Raw genomic sequence first — 24,388 nt, forward strand, 5'->3', positions numbered from 1 at the left:
CGTTGTGTAGAGATTCATATAGTAAATATTCTAATATTAGTAAATATAATATAATATAGTTCATATAGATATTCATATAGTAAATATGTAGTGTAATACCGACCAACGAGCCTCGTTAGTGTATAAAACATACCTGAATAGACAAGAATAGAGGAGGCCTCTGTGCAGCCTTCTCTTTCTATTCCTATATCGCATACGATTTACCAATATGACTCGCATACGACTAGCATCTTTATATTCCTATGTGTGAAATAATTCTTTCCTTATAGCGTATATGACTAGCTTATATGACTGATATGAGTTTATTTAGCAACGAAGATTTTGACATTATGAAATATAATTAACTTTCTCAATATATTTTATGTGGAAATTGTCTATTTAGTAATTGCGATTACTTGTTTTATCTTTCATTAGATAGTGCCCAACCGTTTGTATAAAAAAAGAGCGATGTATTCGTTAATAATCGTTAATGCAGAGATTACTAATCGTTAATGGAAAAACACTATTGTTACAACATTAAGGTTTTAGTATTTTAATTTTAATTATTTGCATTTTATTATAATTACAGTATATTTATTTTCAATACAGTAAATATTTGCTTTCATGATTTGTCTAAGTACAGTTAGTTAGTTAGTTTATTGTATTTTTTGGAACCCAATTGTGGCAAATTTCAGAACGCACATTTGTCGTAGCAAACTAGCCCCACCACTAACTATAACCGTATCATACCGTGTCGTATTGCTTCTTGACCATCGGAAGAGTCAAGAGCAAACATCTAAGTCATAATTTTCCAATAGAGGATGACCGCGATGCTGTCCAACTGTCCGCGGTTTGTGCCTCGTGTAATAACAAGACTTAGTATATCACAAACGAAGGTAAATTATCAAACAATACTATCATTCCATTTGTTATTAATGTTAACGTATTTGTGACATACATATTGAGCAAGAAGAACCTAACGCCCTTTGAAGTAGAACCTGCCAATCAAAGTTGTCGGAATACTGCCTTTACCTATTGCATTTCGGTTATATAACAGTATTTGAACACGTTACGATTCATGACTCGATCTATCGACTACAATCTGTCAATGGGAAATTAAAAAATTCCTCGTGGCCGTCAGATGCAAACTTACTTTTTAGATAACCAAACAGATTTCCGTCGATTTTTTCAGGGCGTAATTTAAGGTCAAGGTTCTTTTTCTATCTATTCGATAGACACACTACCTATTTTTATCTAGTTTCTTTTATAACTCACTTTTATGTCATAATGTATATAAAATTATATAAACACATATAAAAATTTATATAACATTTTATATAATTATTACTTTTATATTTTAAATGAGAATCTATATTTATGTATACATTTGTTTCAGGTTGTGAGATCTTTATATAGTCAAGGTAAGACTACTAAATAAAAATGATATAATAAAGAAGTGGTGAGCTATGTTGAAAATCTAAAAACATTATCTTTATAGAGAGGCATATCAACGTTGGGGATAACCATGAACATAAACTATTAATTGTATCAAATCATTTTTGTAGGGCACATTCTATTTATCCACACCCAACATGTGGTCAACAAGAACTCACGAATGTAAGTTTAAAAAGTACATCAAAAGAGTAAAATATCCATATAATATGAATACTTTTTATATTTTTATCTAGAATAAACTGTAGTATAAATGGTTAATTAATTTAATAAGTAAAGTTTAATATGTAATTATAATTTCTATCTAGATGTACAAAATATAAGAAATTTCACTGTTGGATAGACCAGGCAAGACATATTCATTCAACATCTTCATTATGTAAGTCATCTTTAGGGAAGAAAATATATAGTTAAGATTTTATACATAAATTCTTGTATAATGTAAATTTGTAATTGACAGGGGAAATAAAGGAAGTTGTAGTACCACCATTTGCGGAAAGTGTAAGTGAGGGGGATGTCAGATGGGATAAGAAAGTTGGTGATCAAGTTAAGGAAGATGATGTCTTATGTGAAATTGAAACTGATAAGGTAAAATCAATAAACAAATGAACTTACAGATAATAAACATATCTCGTAATTTATATATTTATGATAATCCCTTCACAGACTTCAGTTCCTGTACCATCACCAGCTTCTGGTGTAGTAAAAGAGATATTTGCCAAAGATGGTGAAACAGTAAAGCCAGGACAGAAACTATGTTCCATTGATGTTGGCGCAGTTGGAGCAGCACCAGCTGAAAAACCAGTTGAGAAACCAGCTGAAAAGCCAGCTGAAAAGGCTCCAAGTCCTCCACCTGCACCTAGTACAGCAGCACCACCGCCGCCGCCACCACCACCACCACCACCACCACCTTCAGCAGCTGTACCACCACCAGCTGCACGACCTCCACCTCCACAAGCACCTGCAGCATCCATGCCAGTTGCTGCAATTAAACATGCTCAAGTAGGTGTAATTGTGCAAATTCAGAAATAAAGATTCTTTATTTCTGTTATAAATTTTCCTTCCTGTTATAAATTTTTTACTATTCATTAAATGAATGAACATTTTTAGTCATTGGAAGGTGCAAAGGTACAATTGCCTCCTGCTGATTATACACGTGAAATACTTGGCACCAGAACAGAACAACGGGTAAAGATGAACAGGATGCGAATACGTATTGCAGAACGATTAAAAGATGCTCAAAATACGAACGCTATGTTAACTACATTTAATGAGATCGATATGAGGTTATTACATATCTATTGTAACTATAATTGTTAACTTCTGTTTTTGATAATAACTAACTTTTTTTCTTTTTACAGCCGCATTATGGAATTCCGTAAAATGCACCAAGAAAATTTTACAAAGAAATATGGTTTAAAGCTGGGATTTATGAGTCCATTTATTGCAGCGAGTACCTATGCTTTAAAAGATCAACCAGTAGTAAATGCTGTAATAGATGGCACTGACATAGTTTATAGAGACTATGTTGATATTAGTGTCGCAGTTGCAACACCAAAGGGTCTTGTTGTCCCAGTTCTTCGTAGCGTAGAAAACAAGAATTTTGCAGAAATTGAAATTGCTTTGGCAGCTTTAGGCGATAAAGCAAGAAAAGGCAAAATATCCGTCGAAGATATGGACGGTGGTACATTCACGATAAGTAACGGCGGTGTATTTGGTTCTCTGATGGGTACACCTATTATTAATCCACCACAAAGTGCAATTCTTGGGATGCACGGAGTATTCGACAGGCCCGTTGCAGTAAAGGGCGAGGTAAACACCGACAATTTCTTCTAATAAAGACTAATATTACAAATTTTATTGATCTTTTAATAATTTTCAGATTAAAATTCGTCCAATGATGTATGTGGCTTTAACATATGATCATCGATTAATTGACGGTCGCGAGGCTGTGATGTTCTTAAGAAAAATCAAGGACGCTGTGGAAGACCCTAGAATTATTTTAGCTGGCATTTAAGCCCCGTAAATATTTTCATTGAATCGCTTCAAACACGCTTCACATCATGTTCAGAGCATTTTATACACGTTGTATTATATTCTGTTCATCGAGGATTTTACTCAAAACTACATATTCTCAAATACTTACTAATCATTGTGATAAACGAAAGTAAAAGAAGAAAAATATTACACGAACAAGAGAACATAATGTATTACTATCTGAAAGACTTTATGTTATTATCAAAGTATTATTTCAATTTATTTTTTGTCTTAATATACAGCGGCGTAAATCGATCTTTCTGCAACGTATAATACAATTGCTACATCATAACGTTTTTGAATTCTAACTAATGCTTAATTTAAGAAAATCCTTATTGGCATGAAAAAAAAAGAAACATATTTTATTATCTATGTGACTCGAATACAAAATGCATTATATAGTAATTGAAAGGAAGAAAGCAAATTAAATGCTGTAAAATGTTTAAAACCTTTTACTTGAAAAAAGCATACATTTCTAATGTGTAATTGGTTCGATATAATTTAATTATATCTCTTTTTTTAACTTTCTATATTGTTGTTCGACGTATTTTTTGTAAAAATTGTACACAGATCATTACGTTTTTAAGACAACCACGTGTAAGAAGTATTTTACTATTTTTAATTGCTCTTATTTTTATTTTGATGGCTTTGAACGAGATGTTATAAAGAAGCGATAATTAAAGAGCTAGAAAGAGATACTTTATTACAAAAATAAATGTATCCAAGTATTAAAATAAAATTTCACGAATCTATATGTTGTCGATATTGTTAAATTATGTTCACAAAGACTTATATGTCGTATCGAGTTTTCTGAGAAAGAAATTTGTCATTTATACATTTTTCAAAACACGTGGGATTATGCAACAATTTTTCATTTTTTTATAAAGCTATAATTTTTCAATAACTATTGTCGAATACGATCATGTAAATTGTTCATAAATAAAAAACAATATTAAAGCTCGTTTAATATTGCTTTTAAAAACTTTTAATTGTTCAATTCGTCATACACAATCAAAATATTTATATTATTAATTTTTATATCATATTTTTTTTAAACATATAACATTTTTTGTATTAATACTTTTTCGACGTATCGAATTATTTCGATATATTACGAAGAAAGATATCGAAATCGTAATCGATTCTGCTCATATAAAGGCGAATGACTTCGCCGTTTCGATTCGTGACCAAACAGTGAAGCAAAAATGGTAATTTCTAAAGCCTTCTTAATTATTTGTAAATTAAGGAACTCGAACTATTCTAGAATAATTTATAGTAAAATACTTAACGTCTATATCCAATTAATTATAAAATTTATTACTTTCTTTTTAAATAAGTATATTATGTTATGTTTGACATTTTAGGTTATACTAATTATAACACGTTTTCTGATAAATTTCATATTATTCAAACTGAAAGTTTCGTATTCATTGCCAACTGTGTTTTTTTATTCATACGCAACATTCTTTCGAAATTATATTAAAAATATTATGTATTATGAAGTTGAAATTATTTTGAAAGGTAATATTTATTATATCAGGGACAGAATCAATCTGGTACCAGTGGTACAGGAAGTGATAAGAAGGATGATAAGGATAAGAAAAAGAAATATGAACCACCTATCCCAACAAGAGTAGGCAAAAAGAAGCGGCGTACAAAAGGACCAGATGCTGCTTTAAAATTACCACAAGTTACACCTCATACACGTTGTAGACTAAAGCTTCTGAAGTTAGAACGTATAAAAGATTACTTGTTAATGGAAGAAGAATTTATTCGAAATCAAGAAAGACTAAAGCCACAAGAAGAAAAGAATGAAGAAGAAAGATCTAAAGTCGATGACTTACGTGGAACTCCAATGTCTGTTGGAACATTAGAAGAAATTATTGATGATAATCATGCAATAGTTTCTACATCTGTTGGCTCTGAGCATTATGTATCAATTTTATCATTTGTGGATAAGGATCAATTAGAACCTGGATGTTCTGTTCTATTAAATCATAAAGTTCATGCTGTTGTTGGAGTTTTAGGTGATGATACAGATCCTATGGTTACAGTAATGAAACTAGAGAAAGCTCCACAAGAAACTTATGCAGATATTGGTGGTATGAAATATTTGCATTACTATTACAAATTTTTATATAACATTACTAATTCACAAACATATTTCATTATTTAGGACTTGATACACAAATTCAAGAAATCAAGGAATCTGTAGAATTACCTTTAACACATCCAGAGTATTATGAAGAAATGGGTATTAAACCTCCAAAAGGAGTCATACTTTATGGTCCTCCAGGAACTGGAAAAACATTGTTAGCAAAAGCTGTTGCTAATCAAACCTCTGCAACCTTTTTGAGAGTTGTTGGTTCTGAGCTTATACAGAAATATTTAGGAGATGGTCCCAAACTTGTTAGGGAGTTATTTAGGGTTGCAGAAGAGCATGCCCCTTCTATTGTATTTATAGATGAAATAGATGCTGTAGGCACAAAACGATATGATAGCAATAGTGGTGGAGAACGCGAAATTCAAAGAACTATGTTAGAACTCCTCAATCAACTTGATGGTACGAAAAGTATTTTAATTTCAATTATACAGTATTATTATAATTATGTTTTACATTTTAGTAACAAAGTATTTTTATTTTTCAGGTTTTGATAGTCGCGGAGATGTTAAAGTTGTTATGGCTACAAATAGAATTGAAACATTAGATCCAGCATTAATCAGACCTGGCCGTATTGATAGAAAAATAGAATTTCCATTGCCTGATGAAAAAACAAAAAGAAGAATATTCAGCATTCATACTAGCAGAATGACTTTAGCACCTGATGTAAATTTAGCAGAATTAATTATGGCTAAAGATGATCTTTCAGGTGCAGACATAAAGGTAAAGCATTATTTATATAATGGTATTTGAATGGAAAAAGAATTAAATGATACATTAAACAATATTTTTATCTTATAGGCTATATGTACTGAAGCTGGTTTAATGGCTTTACGCGAACGCCGTATGAAAGTTACTAGTGATGATTTCAAAAAATCTAAAGAGAGCGTTTTGTATCGGAAAAAGGAGGGATCTCCCGAAGGGTTATATTTATAAAAATTCTGCAATTAAAATTCTTTATTTACGTTTGAAGCATAAAAATATACATGCTAATAAAAAAATACAAAAAACTGTTTTGATTTATAAATTAATTATCTTCTAAATCTGGAACACCTCGTATCTTTAATATATCAGATTCGCTAATATTTAATTGCTTTACATATGGTTGAAAATACTCATACGATGTTTGAAGAACTTTCACTGAATACGATCTTTGTTCATTGATGATTTCATCAAAACTCTTCTGTGTATTATTGCCATTATGAAGTTCTGTTATACATATATGACACGCACCTCTTCTAGTTTTATCAAAAATTTCTTTTATATTTTGTGGATGCTCAACATCCTTTGGTATAGCATTTAATAAACTTTTAAACTTTCCTAGAATAAAAGCCGTTTGAAAGCCTTCTTTATATCCACTATCAAAACCATTTTGAAAAACAGAATTTGACCCATCTTCTACTCCTTCCCTGTAACCAACCTTTAAAAAATAATAGTATATTTAATATAACCTAACCTCAATCGTAGTACAGTTCATAGAAAATGTAGGTATTGTCCTTTTCATAATTATATGTTAGTATACAAATTGTACCTTTTTAGCAGTACTAATAATTCGATCCCAGTTTTTAGTAGCAATAGTCAAGGAATCTTCAGTATCCGATTCATTTAAAGAATTTTCCATGTTTTCTAAATAATTTTTGCTTTAATATAATAAATCTTATCGTTGCGGTTGCAGGTAAATTAGTGGAAGTACGTGACTATAACCTAGAAAATATTGAAGATAATCGTGTGAACTGCATATTTAATATTACACAAGTATAATGGAAACCGAAGCTAGTACTTCGAAGGAACGCGATACAACCAATGCAGATATAAATTCATACGAAACAATTGAACAAAAGTAAGATTTATTTCGTTTTACTAAAAATTAATGACATTTACTACGTATATAGTTAATAGGTTAGGTTGGGGTTAGGTTGTACATTACTCATGTACAATATAAATAATTATGTTATTACATAATAGACTCCTCATATTTTATTATTATAGAAATGAAATATGAAAAAAATATCTAAATATGGTATTTTAAATTTTCAGAATTCTTGCATTAGCACAAACAAGACCAAAAGGAATATCTGATAAAGACTTAAGTACTGAAATGCCAGAGTTGCAACCTGTTCAAAGAGCTCAAATTATAAATAAACTTTTATCTCAGGGTCATTTTGATCTATTTAAGCAAGGTGGTTCCTTGTTATATCGTTTGAAAGATCCATCTAAAGCAAAAATAGCTAAAGGTGCTGATAATGAAGAAAAGATCGTATATACCATCATTGAAGAAGCGGGAAATAAAGGGATTTGGATTCGTGATATAAGATTTAAATCTAATTTAATGCCCACTCAATTAAATAAAATTTTAAAAAGTTTAGAGATTAAAAAATTTATCAAAGCTGTTAAGTCTGTAGCAGCAAGTAAGAAAAAAGTGTATATGTTATACAATTTAGAGCCAGACACATCTGTAACTGGAGGTGCATGGTACCAAGATCAAGATTTTGAAGCGGAATTTGTTGATGTTCTTAATCAACAATGTTATAGATTTCTAGAGAATAAAAGGGAACAAATGAACTCTTGTAGAGGTGGACCAATCATGGCTAGAAATGTTACATTTGCTTCATCTAAAGAAGTATGGAAATTTATCTCTGATCTAGGAATAAGCAAGGTTTGAATGATCATTATAATTTTCTTCAAGTTATATATGTAGGCATTATAAAAAAATGCAAATATTTATAGGTGAAGTTATCAGTTGAAGATTTGGAGATGATATTGAATACCTTAGTTTATGATGGAAAAGTAGAACGTACTCTTTCAGGCGATGGGAGCACTTTATATAGAGCAGTAGAACCTTTATTAAGTCCACCTGGATTAATTAAATCTACTTGTGGCATTTGTCCGGTAAGCTATTTTATTTTTCTTTTTCATACATATTTTTTGTGACTTAATAATATAGAAATATTTAAATACAGGTGAGAAGAAATTGTTGTGATGTTGGTGATGTTACACCTACAAAGTGCCAATACATTACAGAATGGTTGGAATAATATTTTGTAATAAAAATATGGATTTAAAATAATTATTTATTTGTATATACTCTTTTTATACAAATATATAAGTTACGCAGAAAAAGAGAATAAAACTATATATTCTATAAAATATATTTAGAACGCTTATTTTATACAACCTTATAGTAATTTACAAAGATTAAGGAGAAAAATTTGGAGTTGTTTAATAATAGTAATTATAATAGAAACTGTTATTATGTATAACTGTATGAGAATAAAAACATAATTTTACCTAGATAAATTGCGAACAATTCCCGCCAAATTTAGTAGGTTTATATATCTAGACCGGATACTAATTACCAACTTGAAAAAGATAGTATGTTACAGTTATATTTTATATAGTTCGTAATGAATTTTCTTCACGAATAATATCACAAATACTTGTGACAATTATAGAAATTGTATTATCGTTGAAAGAAGAGACGTTTATCGAATTGAAAATTTTGAATGCATTAGCGCAACGAACATTATCACATGATTATCTTTATTTCCCGCGTTTTAAATAATAGCTTTATGTTGGCAACATTATTCTTTTTATTGGTTTCCGGCTTTGAGATGCCAGATGTGAATGCGCGCTTCCACGAGCACCGTTAAATCGTGCTTTGTCATGAGACTCGAAATGTTTCGTGAAACGATATCAAAGTTTTATGTTCAGTGCGTATAAATAAACAAAATTTCAAATCAAGTAAATCGCAACAAGTTCTAGGGGAAATTAAAAAGCAGTTGAAACTTTAAACGCGTTTATAAGAGTTGGCGTGTGTTGCATGTGTCTCTCGGTGTTTCGGAAAAAGTATAGCACTATCTTCGACGTAGAATTGATTATAATTTGTTAGAATCGTGAACGAAGACGTAGATTTACCAAGAGTCGACATGCCGCTTCTTCGTAAACAGCCGTTCCAACGTCTTCACGTTTCATCAGATTTTAAAGACGACGACGAAGTTTTCCACTGTGAGGTTACCAATGAAATTTTCAAGGACTACAAGTAAGACCATGACAGCTGAGATAAGTTCGAAACATATTCTGCAATTTCGTTAATGCAACTTCTCAGTCATGAATATCTCGTATTCTTTCAACATTATCTTGCTTCCTTGAAGCTATTCTCGTAAATAATACATGTCGACGTGCTAGTTAATGATTTGTTATTGTATATCCTTTTGCTCTATACTGAATAGATAAAGCTGAAAAGTATATTATAAGAAACATTTAGATCATACACGTAAATTTTATCTACCGTCATTAGTTAAATCTTGCATGATAATTTCGAAAAGATCATAAATTAAATTATCTCAGTTTTATTTTGTTACTCTATTACATATTTACATCCGTGTTTTTTAAGCGTTTATTTTCATCTTTGCAATAATATGTAAATCTGCTATCCACTTTTAGAAAAATGTTATTACATTCATTGATATTAATAACATTGCATTTAGGGTGTTACAACATATTTTATGATTACAGTGAATTTTGTGAGAGGATTATTTTATGTAACTCACTTATATGGTCATGTAGTATAACTGGCAGAACTAACATGACCTTTGAGGAGGCTTTACAATGTGAAGAAAATGCAAAAAGAAGCCTTAAAGAATTTCCTATGGAGGTGCGATATTTCATTAAAAATTTAGTGTTACATTATTAAAATATTAGATTTGTTGATTATGTGTTTTATATTACAGCTACGTATACCTATATTATATCTTGCCAGTAAAACAAACAGATCATCCTTTAAGGAAATGATAGAGGATGTGTATCAATTTGCAAGGGATCGTTATTTTGTTGGTGAAATGGTAGAAGCAAGTTTTACAGAGGATTCTTGGTGTGATTGTCATGTTCTTCAAGTTATTGCACCCTCAGAACAACAAATTAAATTATATAACAAAGAAAACAACAGGTATAATATTTATCTATATTATATAAATGAAGAATGTGTGTATGTGCATTCATATTATTGTAATTTAAGTTTATTACATAGGAGCCCACAAGAACAACAGTATCATCCACCGGCAAAATTATTTCGTTATGAAGTGGAACAATTAGACTCTGGAGACTCTGATGTTAGCCAACTCATGATAGTGGAAGCAGCACAAGTGAGAAGAAGGAAGCAACATTACAGTAAAGAGCGTAATAAAATTTTTTTACGTCAGTTATGTGAACAGAATGAAAGTGGAATATGGATTATTAAAGTTAGTATATTAATAGCAATAACACACAAATTTTGTGAATATATTGATGGAGAAAATTTTTCTGCATTTCTAGGATAGTGTTTTACAAAAATATGGGATTAATAAAGTACGTTTTGATACCATATTTGCTGGTCCTCCTCCAGACTTTACATCACGTATTAAAAAGCCTGTTAAACATAAACAGGAATCAATAGATAAATTTCTTACTACAGATGTATCAAAACAGAAGTTAATAGAAAAACCTAACCCTTTAAAAAAAGTGAATCAAGGAGGAGTGGATATAAAAAAATTTCGCAAACCGAGGTAAAACGATATATATTAAATTAAAGGCACTTTGCACTGTCTAGTTATTAAAAATATATTAAAATTACAAAACTTTTAAATAGGATGAATGGGAAATTTAAGGAAGACCTTAAGGCAAAAGCCCTTGAAGAAAAAGCAAAACGTAAAGAAGAAAGAGTATTGCAAAATGAACGTAAAAAGGAGGAAAAACAAAAATCAGCAGCTTTAGCTGCATATATAAGACAATGGAATAAGCCAAGGGAGGATCTTGAATGTGAAGATCTTTCTCCTATCCCAGAAGCTACGCCAGTCAAAAGTAGCATACCTAATGAAAAATTTGGCGACAGTGTAATGATTCTAGAATTTTTAGAATTTTTTAATGAAGAACTGGAAGTTAGTGCATATTTCCCAAATGGTTTTACTTTAGATCTACTGGAAAAAGCACTATTATTAAAAGAAACATCTGGACCTTGGAGTGACCTTCTACAATTGTTATTAGCAAACATTTTTAAATATCAAACAGATGAAGAAGATGAAATTCATGCTCAAGCATCTGACATAACAAATGATATTAGCACGAATGAAGGAGCATCATCAATGACAAAGGCTGTAAAACTTTCTACTATAGCATCTAGTTGGAGTCAGGTGCACCAAGGTTGCAAATTATCTGAATTGACATTAGATCATGTAACTTTAAGTGAAATTCTAAGACAACACTTATTGTGCTCTGGAGGGCGAATTGGCGATGTTGCTACTAAGTGGAGATATTCTCAAAGAGGTACATATATATATATATATATATATGTAACTATGCTAAACCAAACCATTAACGAATATTATATTTAATCCTAATTTCTTTAGGTGGTTATACAAATCAAGATGATCCTGCACTGTTTATGAGAATAAACGAGACATACATTTTAAGATTGTTAGGTCATTGTAGTGTTCATGAATTTGAGTTAGGTGAAAAGTTAAAAGTAGCTACATGTTTGATAAATCAGTTGCTCACTTTCGCTTCGATACGAGATGTAATAGAAGAAAGACGTGAAAAACTTCATCAAGCAAAGAAAGAATTGAAGTCTTTCTTAATAGCTGAACAAAGGAAAGAAAAAGAAGAAAAAGAAAGAATGAGAGATCGAGAAAAAGATAATGATGGTAAAATACCAAAGAAAGTTACGCGTGGTAGTTGTGAAGAGGAAAAAAAGAAAGAAGAATATGAGAATAAATTAAAAGAACTTCAGGAAGCATCCAGAGATAATAAAATGATGGTTTATTTAGGTTCTGATAGAGCTCATCGTAGATATTGGAGATTTTTATCAATACCAGGTAGAGCTTCATGTTTCTATATTATTCAATTAATAAAAAATGTTTGTAAATTTTCTTTGTTTTTCTTATAGGAATATTTGTAGAGAATGATGAATGGTGGTCTGGTAATTGCATTCCTGATGGTACACCTTATCAACCAGAATTATTAGATACAGAAGCTATGCATGCATATTTAAAAAATAAATTTGAAGATGAATTTAGTGATAAAGAAAATAGTTTTAAAAAAGCAAAAAGGTCTCCTAAAAAAGTTTCATTCTCTGACAAAAATATTCTTAAGTCTCCAAGAAAAGATATATCTCGGAAAGAGTTTAAACAAGAATTATTTGATATTAGAAAAAATTTAATGGCCTGTACAGGAGACAAAGAATGTCCTGTGCATTGCAAGAGATCAGAACTAAAATGGAGTTTCTTTGGAAAGCCGGAAGATATAGAAGCTTTAGTAAATGGTTTAAGTAAACGAGGAATTAGAGAAGGTGAACTCAGAAATAATATTATACAAGAAATGCCAAGTTTAATGTCTGTGATTGAGGAATGTCCTAGACATAAACTTAATCCTGAAGTAGTAAGTATTTCAGATAGATATCTTATCTTTTAAAATTACTATTGAGTAAACATTGCGAGTAAATTTTCGATACAGTTTTCAGAACCTATCAAAGTGCATCCTAATAGGATTTCAAAAAAAAATAGATACGAAAATGCCAACTTAAATTTTCCTTCAGAAATGGCAGTCAATATTGTTTTAGAATTGACTCTAAGAGATTATATCCTAGATTTTGAAGACAGAGTGAAAGGAGGGGCTTTAGGGAATTTGAAAGTTAATGATCGTGAAATATGGAGGCACGCAATAAATAACAGGAAATATGATAAACAATGTGATAAATTAGTGTATGGTACAAATGAAATTGAAGCAGATATTGTTTCTAATACGTCTTTAGACAAAATCAAAAATGAAACAAAGCATAGCAGACCTGGAACTCCAGATTCAGAAGTTGGAAGTATTAATACAAAAACTTATAAAGATGCAGGAAAATATTTAGGTCCACCAAGTGAAAATGAAATGCTCCCAGATCCTAATCAGCAGTTAGCCATTAAACAAATGGCTTGTGCTATTTTACAGTTATCTCACGCTATTGAGCAAAAGTACTTACAAAAACCGTTAGGTGCCACTGAGAAAGATAAGAAATGGTTTGGTGAAGACATCAGAGAAAAATGGGAACAATCACTTATGGCATCAGCGAGTTGGTCTCAATTGTTTGTACATTTAAGTACTTTAGAAAATAGTGTTGCATGGAGTAGAAGTGCATTAAATGCTCAGTGTCGAATTTGTAGACGACGACGAGATGGCGACAAAATGCTACTATGTGATGGGTGCAACAAAGGCCATCATTTATATTGTTTGCAACCAAAACTAAATGTACATTATTTTCTTAACCCTTTTATTTTTAGCTTCCATTATATTGCAATATTTGATATTAAATATTTACTTGTAGAGTGTACCAGATGGAGATTGGTATTGTAAAGTATGTAAACCACCTACAAAACCAAAAGAGAAAATTAAAAAGAGAAAAAAATTTGAAGATGAATTAGAGGAGGATGTAATATTAACCAAAGAAACTCGACATAATCGTGCAAAACGTGTTCTTGAAAGTGAGGAAGAAGGGGATTCAGTTGATGAAGAATTAGAAGAAGATAGTGATGATGATATGCAAGTGTCATTTTGATAATAAAATATTTGGTATTTTTTAGAAATAATAAGTATTATTGAGTATTAGATGAAGAAGTTTTTCAATAATTAATATATGTTCCAGGGGTAGTCAACAAATAAATGTATGTTGCATATGTAAAAGCGGTGGAAAATTAATCAGCTGCGATACATGTTCAAATTTTTATCATGTAGAATGTATAGAACCTCCGTTAACAAGAGCACCTCGAGGAAGATGGGTTTGTTCAGACTGCAAGGATAGGAAAGACAGAAAGACAAACATAAGATATGGTAAATATTATAATATACTTGCAAATTTAGTGGTCGCAGGAAATGCTATAACAAACTTTGAAAATATTGCGCTACCTCATAATATTTTATTATCATTTCATGTTAACATCTTAGTACATTTTTTTAATTTAAATACTAATGTAATAAAGCAGTTTCTTAGTTCTAATTATGTTGTTAGTGAGGGGGCGTGAAAGGGAAAGGGACAAGGAGAGACTGTGCGCTGCAGCAGCACGCTCTCGCATCCATGGCTTTGCCAAGAGCCTCCTCACTACAGAATCTACAGACTGGGACGGTCTGTATTGTAACTATTCACTTTTGCTTAGTATGAATACAGATTTTTTTTTACAAATATAGTAATACTTGGTATAATGATATGTAATATGTAGGATTGCTTTATACATTTGTTCATTATTACTAAATTAAGGTTAATCAACTTTGTTGCATGTATGTGCAAATGGTTCTTATGCTTCTATTAAAGCAGAACATTTAAAATTCATATTGAATTTGCTTTCTTTCTTTAAATATATTTATACTTTTCTTAATTCAATGTAATTCTTTTAATGTTTTCCATTAACTAACTACTTTAGAAGTGTTTACATCCTAATATCAGTATTTAATTGTATATATACATATTTATATATATACAGATAGCAGTACTTCAGAGGATACAGAACCAAGACAAACCAGAAGAGCAGCTAAAAGAGCTGCTGAAATTGAACAAGAAGAAGATAAGGGAACAATTAAAGGATGTATGGGGAGACTGCAGGAATTACTTTCTGACATTAGGCATCACAGAGATTCGTGGCCTTTCCTATCACCTGTTACAAAAGATGAAGTTCCAGATTATCATGATATTATTTCCAATCCTATGGATTTTGGTACAATTAAATATAAACTTAATAATAATGAATATGAAACACTGGAACATTTTTTCAGTGATTGTCATTTAGTGTTTGAAAATTGTCAAGCTTATAACGAAGAACACAGTTCCGTCTACAAGTGAGTATTACTAACACAAATATTTTTTTACATAAGTTCGGACGCCAGAGATTGCGAGATTAACTAATACTATTGATTAATGTGCTATGTTCATATTGCAAGTGTTTAAGTATAGTGTTTCAGTAACTTTATATGTGCTAATAATAATAATATCTTTATACTATATTGTATATTTATTAATATTATTAAATGATATTTGTATCTTTAATACCAAAAGATAGAAGTGGGATTGCATGCATTTGTAACTAATGAATATTGAAACTAACAAAATATGCAACAATTAAATATTTCACAATCTTTAGCTTTATGAATGAATGAAAAAATTTCATTTGCTACTATTAAACTAAATTTTGCAGTAATTTAAATGTATATTTTGAAGTTAAAAAGAGCTAATAGAAATTATTGCAATAGAAACCAGAACAATAATCATTTAAGATCAAAATCTTTGGCTTCCGAACACTTAAAGTAGTACAGATTTTGAAAGTTAGGCTATGTCTTTTTAAAAATAGTTACGTATACAGAGCAGGTATCAGATTATTGAAGTACTATGAAAAACGATGCAAAGAATTAGGATTGACGACACATGGTGAAGAATTACTACGACCTCCAGATACAAAGAAGCCAAAATTCGAAGAAAATGGTCTCACAGTTAGCGAAGATGAAGAAGCAGAAAATATTCAAAAATCAAGATAGAGATAAAATACTTTCTTGAAATCGTTATATTTATTGAATATCAATTTTTACTTCTAATACGTAAATTAAATGTACCTTGATGCTAAATTTGTACACTGATGTTGAATTGTGTGCAGATTCATAATTCAGCAAAAAATGCTCTGTAAAGTATATATTACTAAAAAAATGATTTCGTTTACTGAAAATTAGAAAATACGCATAGAATTTATGAAGTTTATCTATTGAAAGAGGTGATAAAATGCAAGCTTAGAAGTATTTAAAATATTTTCTTCTATGTTAATTATCAAATATCCCGATTAATTCTTTTTCTTAGGCTTGCTATATCAAAAAGCATGCACAGTATTATTTGTAGAATTTTACGCATGGTACAATTGCTCTCGCATACCATTTTGTAGAAATTACTGTTTAATGTAGAACATTTTATAAGCAAATGAACAAGCGCGTAAGCAATGAACTATTTTCATATGCTTGAGCCAGTACAAGAATAGTCTTTTGAGTTAGTATTATTATAAACAAATTTTTTGTTATCAAACAAAGTTTTACATTATATTATTAATTATTTATTATTTTAACGTTATTAATTTGATTACATCTTATATATCTTTATAGTTAAGTAAAAAGATTTGGAGGGTTACCTAAATATATTCTAAACTTTGAAAGATTTGACTTATATAAAATTCATGTAAAATGTTACATATTACCTGCCTTTTATAGTACGTCTATATGCAGTGTGAAGTACGATCACGCGTAACATGACTGATGGTTTAAGAGTTAATACATGCGTAACAGAAACTAAGAGCTTTTGTTATGAATGCTAAAAGCATTCATATAAAAGTAATTATATATTGATACAAACACAGTTACTATGTCTTTACTTATATTTATATAAAGTAGATTTTACTGGGGTTCAAATATGCACACAAAACTACAGAAACTTCAGGATTTTATTTCATCATTTTTGTTTTAGGTTTTATTAAATTGTTAACATATTAATAGTACTTATCTTTCTTTTTGCTTCTCTTTTTCTTTTTCGCAATAATCATCATATTTTTTGAAAATTACAAATTTTAGGCTGGCCCTACATGAAATCTACGGTACAAATTATCATTAATCTCTATATTGTACAGCAGTAGAAGCAGTTCTTTGTAATCATGTATGTTTTATACGATTAATTTGGTAATAAACTTTTAAAATAGATTTACAAATGAAATTTGTTTATAATAAACTATATAATAAATCAGAAGCTAGTTAAATAGAATTTTTATATACAATTTGAAAGTATTCATATATATTTCTCTTTCATATCATACTACAATGTTTTTAATTTATAATTTAATGATGCATTTTCCCAGAAAATTGCTCTTTGTGGAGCTCTTCCCATTTTTTCACATTTTCTGGAGCATGACCTGCAATACAACAAGAAGAAATGATTAATCCTTACGTATATAAACACTAAAATAACATTAAATAGGTTTTCCAAAGTATTGTACTTACTCATTTTATGGAATTTATAGAACAGAGGTAAACAAAGTATTGTACTAATTGCCCAATATCTAAGTACCCAACCATTCTTTGTTACAAACATGTAATGATGAAAAGGAAATCGTCTAATTTTTGCAGCCAGTGAATATGGGTACTTCATTTGTGTTCCAGACATGGCTAAAAATAGTTTGTTATTAATATTCATTTTGATATTAATTTTTATTGTTTGTTATTTGTGTCTATGTTTAAATGATTAAAAAATAATATTCCATAAGAGAAAGCATATGGTTTGTAGTTTATAAAGTAATAATTAATACACTTTATGCTTATAATAATATTTTATATAATGAAAAAGAATATTTTTTTTATTTTTTAAGAATCCTGAAAATATATATTATGTATCGTACTTGAAATTTGATTAATAAAAACTGATTCACTCGATTATAACTGAATGGAACGTATCTGACAAATATATGTGTAATTCTATATTTGTATAATTTGTTCTATTACGGAGATTGCAAATATAATTACAAAATTAAAGTTTGATAGTACGAAAATTACATTTACAGCGCGAATAATGAGTTACTTTTGCATATTAATATTTTACATATAGCTTTAATATGATTTTTATATTTTTTAACATTTACATAAAATCATTTATTTACCGAATGTTTAATACCAAAATGAAATATAAAATATTATTTACCTTTTATCAATTTAGAACACAATCTTAGCAAACTGACGAAACGGATCAACTATGATTGTTACAGCCATAGAACAATATTATATAACCAGCATCCTACTAAAATATATCGAAAAGTATCGAATCACAATTATCTACCATTGTAGTCCAAGATTTAAAATTTTATTGGTTAAGAATCAGACATATTTAAAGAAAAAAACTAAAAAGATCTGCTAAAACATTAGTAATTAATAGTAACCAATAATCCACTTTAATTTTTTATTTTTTTAATTTTTGAAATAAACTACAAAATAAAAGTTAATCACTGAACATATTTTATTTCTCGTTAATGAATGAATCATATAAATTTCTATATAAAGTTCTGTTTAAATATTAATTTTATCAATAACTTATATATTAATAAGTAGTCACATATATGAATATTAAACAGCTGGTATTAATGAAAATAAAAAATAATTTGAATATTATATATAACATGTGTAAATAAAATATGGTTTTTAATAAGATTACAATTCATTTTATCAACACGTAAATCTGTCTTATCATGATACAGTCTATACAATCATAAATGAAAGTAGATTTTTAATGCGGACTTATCAAGTTAATCCTTGAAATAAATTATAAGAATATAAAGGCATTTGAAGGTAGTTGCGTGAAAGTGACACCTTATGTTACAATAAGATCAATTAAAATATTAGTGAAGGTCTCCATATGTATAATCTAAACGAGCGCGGAAGATAAGAGAATCTATCCCAAACACGATTGAATAATAATAAATCTGAAATTGTGCGTGTACTTGCCATGAGTTCTATAGAGGTTGTAAATGCTTCTCATTTTTAAGCTTAACTTTTGGATTTAAAGAACTTCATTTGTTGTCTGTGTGTAGTTTAAAAATAATTTTGATTTGATAAAAACAATATGTTATTAAGTATAAGATTTCTCTGAATTCATAATGTTGTTACTACGTTAATCTTTTAAGCAATATGTTAATTACTAATTAATTTTTGGTTTATTGAATATTAACAGGAAAGATGTCTTGAAGATACAGAGATCGAATTATTTAATTCGAGTGTATTGGATCGATTGTCCTTGTCACACATCGATGGTTTATTAATTAGGCCTTTAAAATCAGAAGATTATGATAGAGGTAAAAGAAAGATTATAAAACAGTTATTATCACTAATAATGTAGTTTATTTGTTAACATTGTGATATTTATTTGAAAGGTTTTCTTCAGCTCTTGGCTCAATTAACTGAAGTCGGAAATATCAATAGAGAACAATTTCTTAGTAAGTCTTTTTTAAGTTAACTTTTGTATAAAGTTGAGTATAGGAGATATAGTAATAAAAATCTGTTTAATCTTATTTCCTAATACACAGATCGTTTTCATATGATGAAAAATACTGGTAGCTATTACATCATTGTAATAGAAGATATAAACACTGAAAAAGTAGTTGCAACTGCAACATTAGTTGTAGAACAAAAGTTTATTCACAATTGTGCAGTGGTATGTTTTTTACTCTCTTAATATTTCTTATAAAATAAAGATTTTCCCACAAGAAAGAGAAATTTGTTACAGAGAGGACGTTTAGAAGATGTGGTAGTAAATAGCAAATACCGTGGTAAGCATCTAGGAAAGCTGGTAATCAAAATTATATTACAATTGTCACGCTATTTACGATGCTATAAATTATCATTGGATTGTAAAGATCATCTTATACCATTCTATGAAAGTTTAGGCTTTAAACGCGAGCCTAGCAATGCCAATTATCTTAATATGAGATTTCCAACTGAAAACAATACAGAACAATCTCATTTATGACAATAGAAAAAACAATACTTAAAAGTTGTTATAAAAAATTTATAGTTTAAATCATTACATAATTTCAGCATACCTCGATTTTAAACAAGGATTCTTATTGCTTCATTTTCAATATTTGAAAAACAATTATTACTCTTTTTACAAATTTTATAGTCAATAAATTATTTCAATATGAATTAATAAATATAACATGGGATGTACAGGTTAAAAAAGTATTGATTTGTAATTATATTTTACTGGACATATGTATAATACTTTATAAGAATATATAATAATGCAATAAACAATGTTAGAAAAACAATTCAAAATTAATGTTTAACAAATATCAACTAGTTATTAATAGAAAAAATACTTTTTTCGCTTTCATCATTTTTTAATTCTTGTTTTTGTTAAATACATGAACGCAATCATTAAATTATGGTATTTAAATTAGAGTTTTTTAGCAGCGACATTATTTCGTAATTTTATCGCTCTCTTTGCTTCCATTTGTCTTTGTCTTGCTAATTTACGCTCCTCACGCTTTCTTCTTGCTTCTTCTAATTTAGTGTTTCCATTAATTGTATTAGTACTTTCAGCATTTTCTTATGCAAAATAATTAATTTCAAATTATTAGTTAAATGTTTATATCAATGTGATAGTTATAAAAATATAGACATACCTGATTGTGTATGTTCTAATGGTTGAAAATCTTCCAGAGGCTGAAATTCTGAATCCTCCCAACCTACCTCAGAAGAATCATTCTTATCTTCTACATCCTGTGCTGCTTCTTCCTCCTAAACGAAATATTTGATTTCCCTTCTTTTATTTTATGTGGTATGCTAATATATTAATATCTTTAATTTCGAATAATACAAACTGGTTCTTCTTCAAGGCTTGTCCACTGATCATTAGGTTTAGGAGAATGACAAGATGGTGAAATATTACTTAGTCCATGTCCTGATGTACTAGAAGGTCCTTCTTCCATATCACCCCAATTGTCAGCATCCCAGTCCCAATCACAATCTGAATTTGCGTTTGTAGCATTCTGTAAATCATGTTCATGATCATGGTCTAATGACGTCATACTTGTAGCACTACTTGTCGTGGCAGTTGTACTAGCACTACTTTGCGAACTGCTAGCTTGCTCTGTAATTTTATCATATATTTATGTAAACAGTGTTTCATAGTAGTATAATAAAATATATACATATATATAAATTAGATACCTAACGAGGCGGGTTTGTTTAGTAAAATTCTAGATATGTTATGCGGATTTGATGATTTAGGTGTATCCGATTGACTGCGATAAAATTTGGCAGTAACTGCTGTTACAGCCCAGCCAGCCCATGTTGCGGCTGCATTGCTAAGACTTGGTGTAGCTGTATTTACATCAGCCTCTGAAATCATATCGTTTACATTATCAATTATGTTGATCATTTATAAATAAAATCTCTGTGATCGTTTTAGTACCCATAGATTCACGTAATCCTGGATTTTCCGATACTCTTTCTAGTTTTGATAGAAATCCACGGATAGTTCGGAATGCGTTATCTCTTACTCCCTTATCCACATCTGTAGTGAGTGGGCACAGAGCTGGTAAAATACGATTTGCAACTTCCTGTAGTAAAAAGTATTGCTGCGTTGCAGCTAATGCTAAAATACTCGCCGCTCTAGCCGGTGGAAAGGAATCTCGTGTACCTCGAATAAATGCTCCAATTAACACCTACGATAACGTTGTTATTTGTAATCATTATTAGATATCACTTTATAACTTTTATGTCTAAATTGAAATTACTTTTTGCCTAATTTGAGGATGAAGATGTTGAGCAATTTTTCCTAAACAGACTGTAGTATTAGTACGTATGCCGCCATGTTCATCTTTCGACTGAAGTTTAGCAAAATACCTTAATGTTTCCACATTAAGATTGTTATAATCTAATTTTGGTGCTAAATGTACAACAGATTTTATTGTTTGTTCCCTAATTGCAGCATTTGTATCTAAAAACCCTTTGGCTACCTGTAATTAATAAATAACATCAAAGCATCTTGAATCTTCTGTATATTTGCATAATAAAAAGCAATTAGTATTTATAATTACCTGTGGAAAGATAGCTTCATTAACTGTTGCTGGTTGTAAATGATCAACAAATCGATCTAGCTGTTGCAATAATCTTAATCTTGTTGCCCTATCATTGGATGCAAATAATTTGACAACACATGGTACAACTCTTCGTTGATATTCAACGTCGGGTAGTTGGCAACCAAGTTGTAATAGAGGAGGTAATACTGCACTTCCAGCATCACCAAATTCAAAGGCAGCCAATAATTGTGGTAAAATTTTATACCTGCCAACGCCATCCGGAAATGATTCCAACTGACCAGCAAGTTGTGAGAAAAATCGCCCCTTTTCTCCCCTTTCTTTCATTTGAATTTCCTCTAGGAATAAAAGCGCATCTACTAGATCATTTTTAAAAAATCCACCATTACTGCGGCAACGTGCTATCACATCTGCAGGATTCGGTCTTCCTTCTTCATTGCTACTGATCAATTCTCTATATATCAGTTGCAATTGTTTTGGAATCTAAAATAGAAATAGATATTTAAGAGATATCAAATTCAATTTCAAAATAAATATTCATTCTGTATATATACAGAAAACATACTTTATCAGTGACTTTAAGTTGCGAATTTGAAGTTAGTGGACCATTATATGTTTCCCAGATCAGGCATCCAAGTCCCCACATGTCAACTGAGCTGTTTTTTTATTTATTCATCAGTTTCTTAGCGTTAACAATAAACCTAAATGTTTACATATAGAAAAGCTAGTATTGTAGTGTAACTTTAGGAATAAGATAACTATTTTCTATTATTTACCAAATAAGACAATTATTTTGTTAAAGTTTTACATATTAAATAAGTTGTAGCTATAACAAAAATACGATTGGATTATTTTTTTACATTAAAATATAATTTTGTAATATGTGTGTGTATATATGTAATAAGAATAATGTAAATTTTAAGCAGTAATGATTATTAAATAGAAATATGAATTTGTTTGAATTGTTCATAAATCTTTTTTACCATTTGGTGGCTGGCTTTACATTTTCCTTAATATCAAGAGGATAATATACTTGGAATGTTGATGGTAATACGCTGTAAACAGTATCTACTGCTGTCATATATTCAACTCCACCAAGTTTCCATTCTCCACTTTCCTCATTAACAAATACAGTCCATAAGTTAACATTGTTGTGTCGTAGGTTACCATCATTATTTAGAAAATTCAGTGCTCTCTATTAACATATATATATACATATGTATATATATATATGTAATGATATATTGTGAAATGACACATTATTATATTTACTTTTTATACGCACAGTAATTTGGAATATTCCCCAAGAAAAATATAGTTCCCTTTTAGATTCATCATCACCATCAGATTTCCTTATCAGTCGACTATATAAAGTTTCTACACGTTCAGTTGCTAAATAAATTACTTTATTAGTCTGAAATTATAAGACAAATTATATTATTGTATATTCATATTACTGATGCAATGTTTTATAATATAAAATCTTTATACCTCAAAACTATCAAGATATGCAAGTATACTTGGATGTCTAAGTGTTTTTAATCTTTTAACCGCTGAACGAGCTATATTCAAAAGATGTTCATTGCCTGTCTTACATTCAAATACGAACACTGAAACATCTTCACCTCCTGTAGAACCCTGCAAAAAGATATTTCGGATAATAAGAATACAATTTTCAAACACACAATATAAAATTTGAGTGAATACCTAAAAATGAGAAATATTTTCTAAGAATTTTTACCGCATCAGGTTATGGTACCTTTTTCTTAGCCCTATGCAGTGTCCAGATGCTCTTATCATCTAAACTAGAAACCGGTTCACCGATCTCATATGAAAAATCTTTGGTGGGGTCTCTTGAAAAGAAGGACCACATATTTTTGATTCAATTATTTAACTCTGATATAAATCAAATTCATTCTTTGACTCAGAACCTTATCATCACACTGACAGCTACGCATCAACTATATCTTCAACCGCGCTGCTACTTCGCGACGATTACGTACTTAATATTGAACTCATATTTCTCGCGTATAAATCAGTGTAAAATTTCAACACGGTCCACTGATACAATTTTTTTTTTATTATATTTCAATACAACTATTTTTGCCAGTTTATTCGACAACTTTTTATGTCAGATATCCGATGA

General features: G+C 29.7%; 8 protein-coding genes across 12 annotated transcripts; 5 read left to right on the forward strand and 3 right to left on the reverse strand.

The window, feature by feature from the left end:
- The first annotated feature begins 702 nt into the window (after window positions 1-702).
- On the forward strand, window positions 703-4,222 carry LOC126871934 (dihydrolipoyllysine-residue succinyltransferase component of 2-oxoglutarate dehydrogenase complex, mitochondrial). Its single transcript, XM_050631312.1, has 9 exons — window positions 703-875; window positions 1,376-1,400; window positions 1,545-1,596; window positions 1,740-1,810; window positions 1,892-2,019; window positions 2,098-2,433; window positions 2,542-2,717; window positions 2,793-3,243; window positions 3,314-4,222. The coding sequence occupies exons 1-9, from the start codon at window positions 801-803 to the stop codon at window positions 3,446-3,448; spliced, it is 1,449 nt and encodes a 482-aa protein (XP_050487269.1). The 5' UTR covers window positions 703-800; the 3' UTR covers window positions 3,449-4,222.
- A 298-nt stretch (window positions 4,223-4,520) lies between these two features.
- Window positions 4,521-6,642, forward strand: LOC126871938 (26S proteasome regulatory subunit 4). The gene is made up of 5 exons (XM_050631321.1): window positions 4,521-4,676; window positions 5,009-5,570; window positions 5,645-6,031; window positions 6,117-6,352; window positions 6,431-6,642. The coding sequence occupies exons 1-5, from the start codon at window positions 4,674-4,676 to the stop codon at window positions 6,563-6,565; spliced, it is 1,323 nt and encodes a 440-aa protein (XP_050487278.1). The 5' UTR covers window positions 4,521-4,673; the 3' UTR covers window positions 6,566-6,642.
- LOC126871961 (uncharacterized) lies at window positions 6,569-7,306 on the reverse strand. The gene is made up of 2 exons (XM_050631365.1): window positions 7,161-7,306; window positions 6,569-7,049 (listed from the first exon to the last, which is right to left on the reverse strand). The coding sequence occupies exons 1-2, from the start codon at window positions 7,248-7,250 to the stop codon at window positions 6,657-6,659; spliced, it is 483 nt and encodes a 160-aa protein (XP_050487322.1). The 5' UTR covers window positions 7,251-7,306; the 3' UTR covers window positions 6,569-6,656.
- Window positions 7,307-7,326: 20 nt separating this feature from the next.
- Window positions 7,327-8,780, forward strand: LOC126871946 (DNA-directed RNA polymerase III subunit RPC6). Its single transcript, XM_050631342.1, has 4 exons — window positions 7,327-7,469; window positions 7,667-8,285; window positions 8,357-8,518; window positions 8,590-8,780. The coding sequence occupies exons 1-4, from the start codon at window positions 7,390-7,392 to the stop codon at window positions 8,662-8,664; spliced, it is 936 nt and encodes a 311-aa protein (XP_050487299.1). The 5' UTR covers window positions 7,327-7,389; the 3' UTR covers window positions 8,665-8,780.
- A 446-nt stretch (window positions 8,781-9,226) lies between these two features.
- LOC126871832 (bromodomain adjacent to zinc finger domain protein 1A) lies at window positions 9,227-17,356 on the forward strand. Of its 4 annotated transcripts, none has more exons than XM_050631090.1 (14): window positions 9,227-9,668; window positions 10,145-10,283; window positions 10,360-10,574; window positions 10,644-10,866; window positions 10,940-11,169; window positions 11,253-11,926; window positions 12,010-12,474; window positions 12,546-13,036; window positions 13,112-13,888; window positions 13,965-14,179; window positions 14,283-14,467; window positions 14,646-14,759; window positions 15,115-15,466; window positions 15,976-17,356. In XM_050631090.1, exons 1-14 carry the CDS (start codon window positions 9,556-9,558, stop codon window positions 16,157-16,159), a joined length of 4,377 nt encoding a protein of 1,458 aa, XP_050487047.1. In that variant the 5' UTR covers window positions 9,227-9,555; the 3' UTR covers window positions 16,160-17,356. The 4 variants fall into 4 exon arrangements, with proteins under 4 accessions (XP_050487047.1, XP_050487049.1, XP_050487048.1 ...); XM_050631092.1 differs by having other exon boundaries at window positions 15,988-17,356; XM_050631091.1 differs by having other exon boundaries at window positions 10,656-10,866.
- LOC126871847 (uncharacterized) lies at window positions 17,086-19,193 on the reverse strand. 2 transcript variants are annotated; one of them, XM_050631117.1, is made up of 3 exons: window positions 19,145-19,193; window positions 17,654-17,818; window positions 17,086-17,565 (listed from the first exon to the last, which is right to left on the reverse strand). In XM_050631117.1, the coding sequence occupies exons 1-3, from the start codon at window positions 19,176-19,178 to the stop codon at window positions 17,492-17,494; spliced, it is 273 nt and encodes a 90-aa protein (XP_050487074.1). In that variant the 5' UTR covers window positions 19,179-19,193; the 3' UTR covers window positions 17,086-17,491. The 2 variants fall into 2 exon arrangements, with proteins under 2 accessions (XP_050487074.1, XP_050487075.1); XM_050631118.1 differs by lacking the exon at window positions 19,145-19,193 and adding an exon at window positions 18,348-18,515.
- On the forward strand, window positions 18,702-20,473 carry LOC126871845 (probable glucosamine 6-phosphate N-acetyltransferase). The gene is made up of 5 exons (XM_050631114.1): window positions 18,702-19,160; window positions 19,371-19,491; window positions 19,570-19,632; window positions 19,723-19,850; window positions 19,923-20,473. The coding sequence occupies exons 1-5, from the start codon at window positions 19,146-19,148 to the stop codon at window positions 20,163-20,165; spliced, it is 570 nt and encodes a 189-aa protein (XP_050487071.1). The 5' UTR covers window positions 18,702-19,145; the 3' UTR covers window positions 20,166-20,473.
- Window positions 20,364-24,150, reverse strand: LOC126871836 (N-terminal kinase-like protein). Its single transcript, XM_050631100.1, has 12 exons — window positions 24,002-24,150; window positions 23,734-23,880; window positions 23,528-23,656; window positions 23,226-23,437; window positions 22,808-22,898; window positions 22,243-22,725; window positions 21,940-22,161; window positions 21,615-21,867; window positions 21,371-21,541; window positions 21,022-21,290; window positions 20,824-20,938; window positions 20,364-20,746 (listed from the first exon to the last, which is right to left on the reverse strand). Exons 1-12 carry the CDS (start codon window positions 24,113-24,115, stop codon window positions 20,595-20,597), a joined length of 2,358 nt encoding a protein of 785 aa, XP_050487057.1. The 5' UTR covers window positions 24,116-24,150; the 3' UTR covers window positions 20,364-20,594.
- Window positions 24,151-24,388: the final 238 nt, after the last annotated feature.

The sequence above is a fragment of the Bombus huntii genome, chromosome 12 (assembly GCF_024542735.1).
Source record: "Bombus huntii isolate Logan2020A chromosome 12, iyBomHunt1.1, whole genome shotgun sequence".
Taxonomy (NCBI): Eukaryota; Metazoa; Arthropoda; class Insecta; order Hymenoptera; family Apidae; genus Bombus; species Bombus huntii.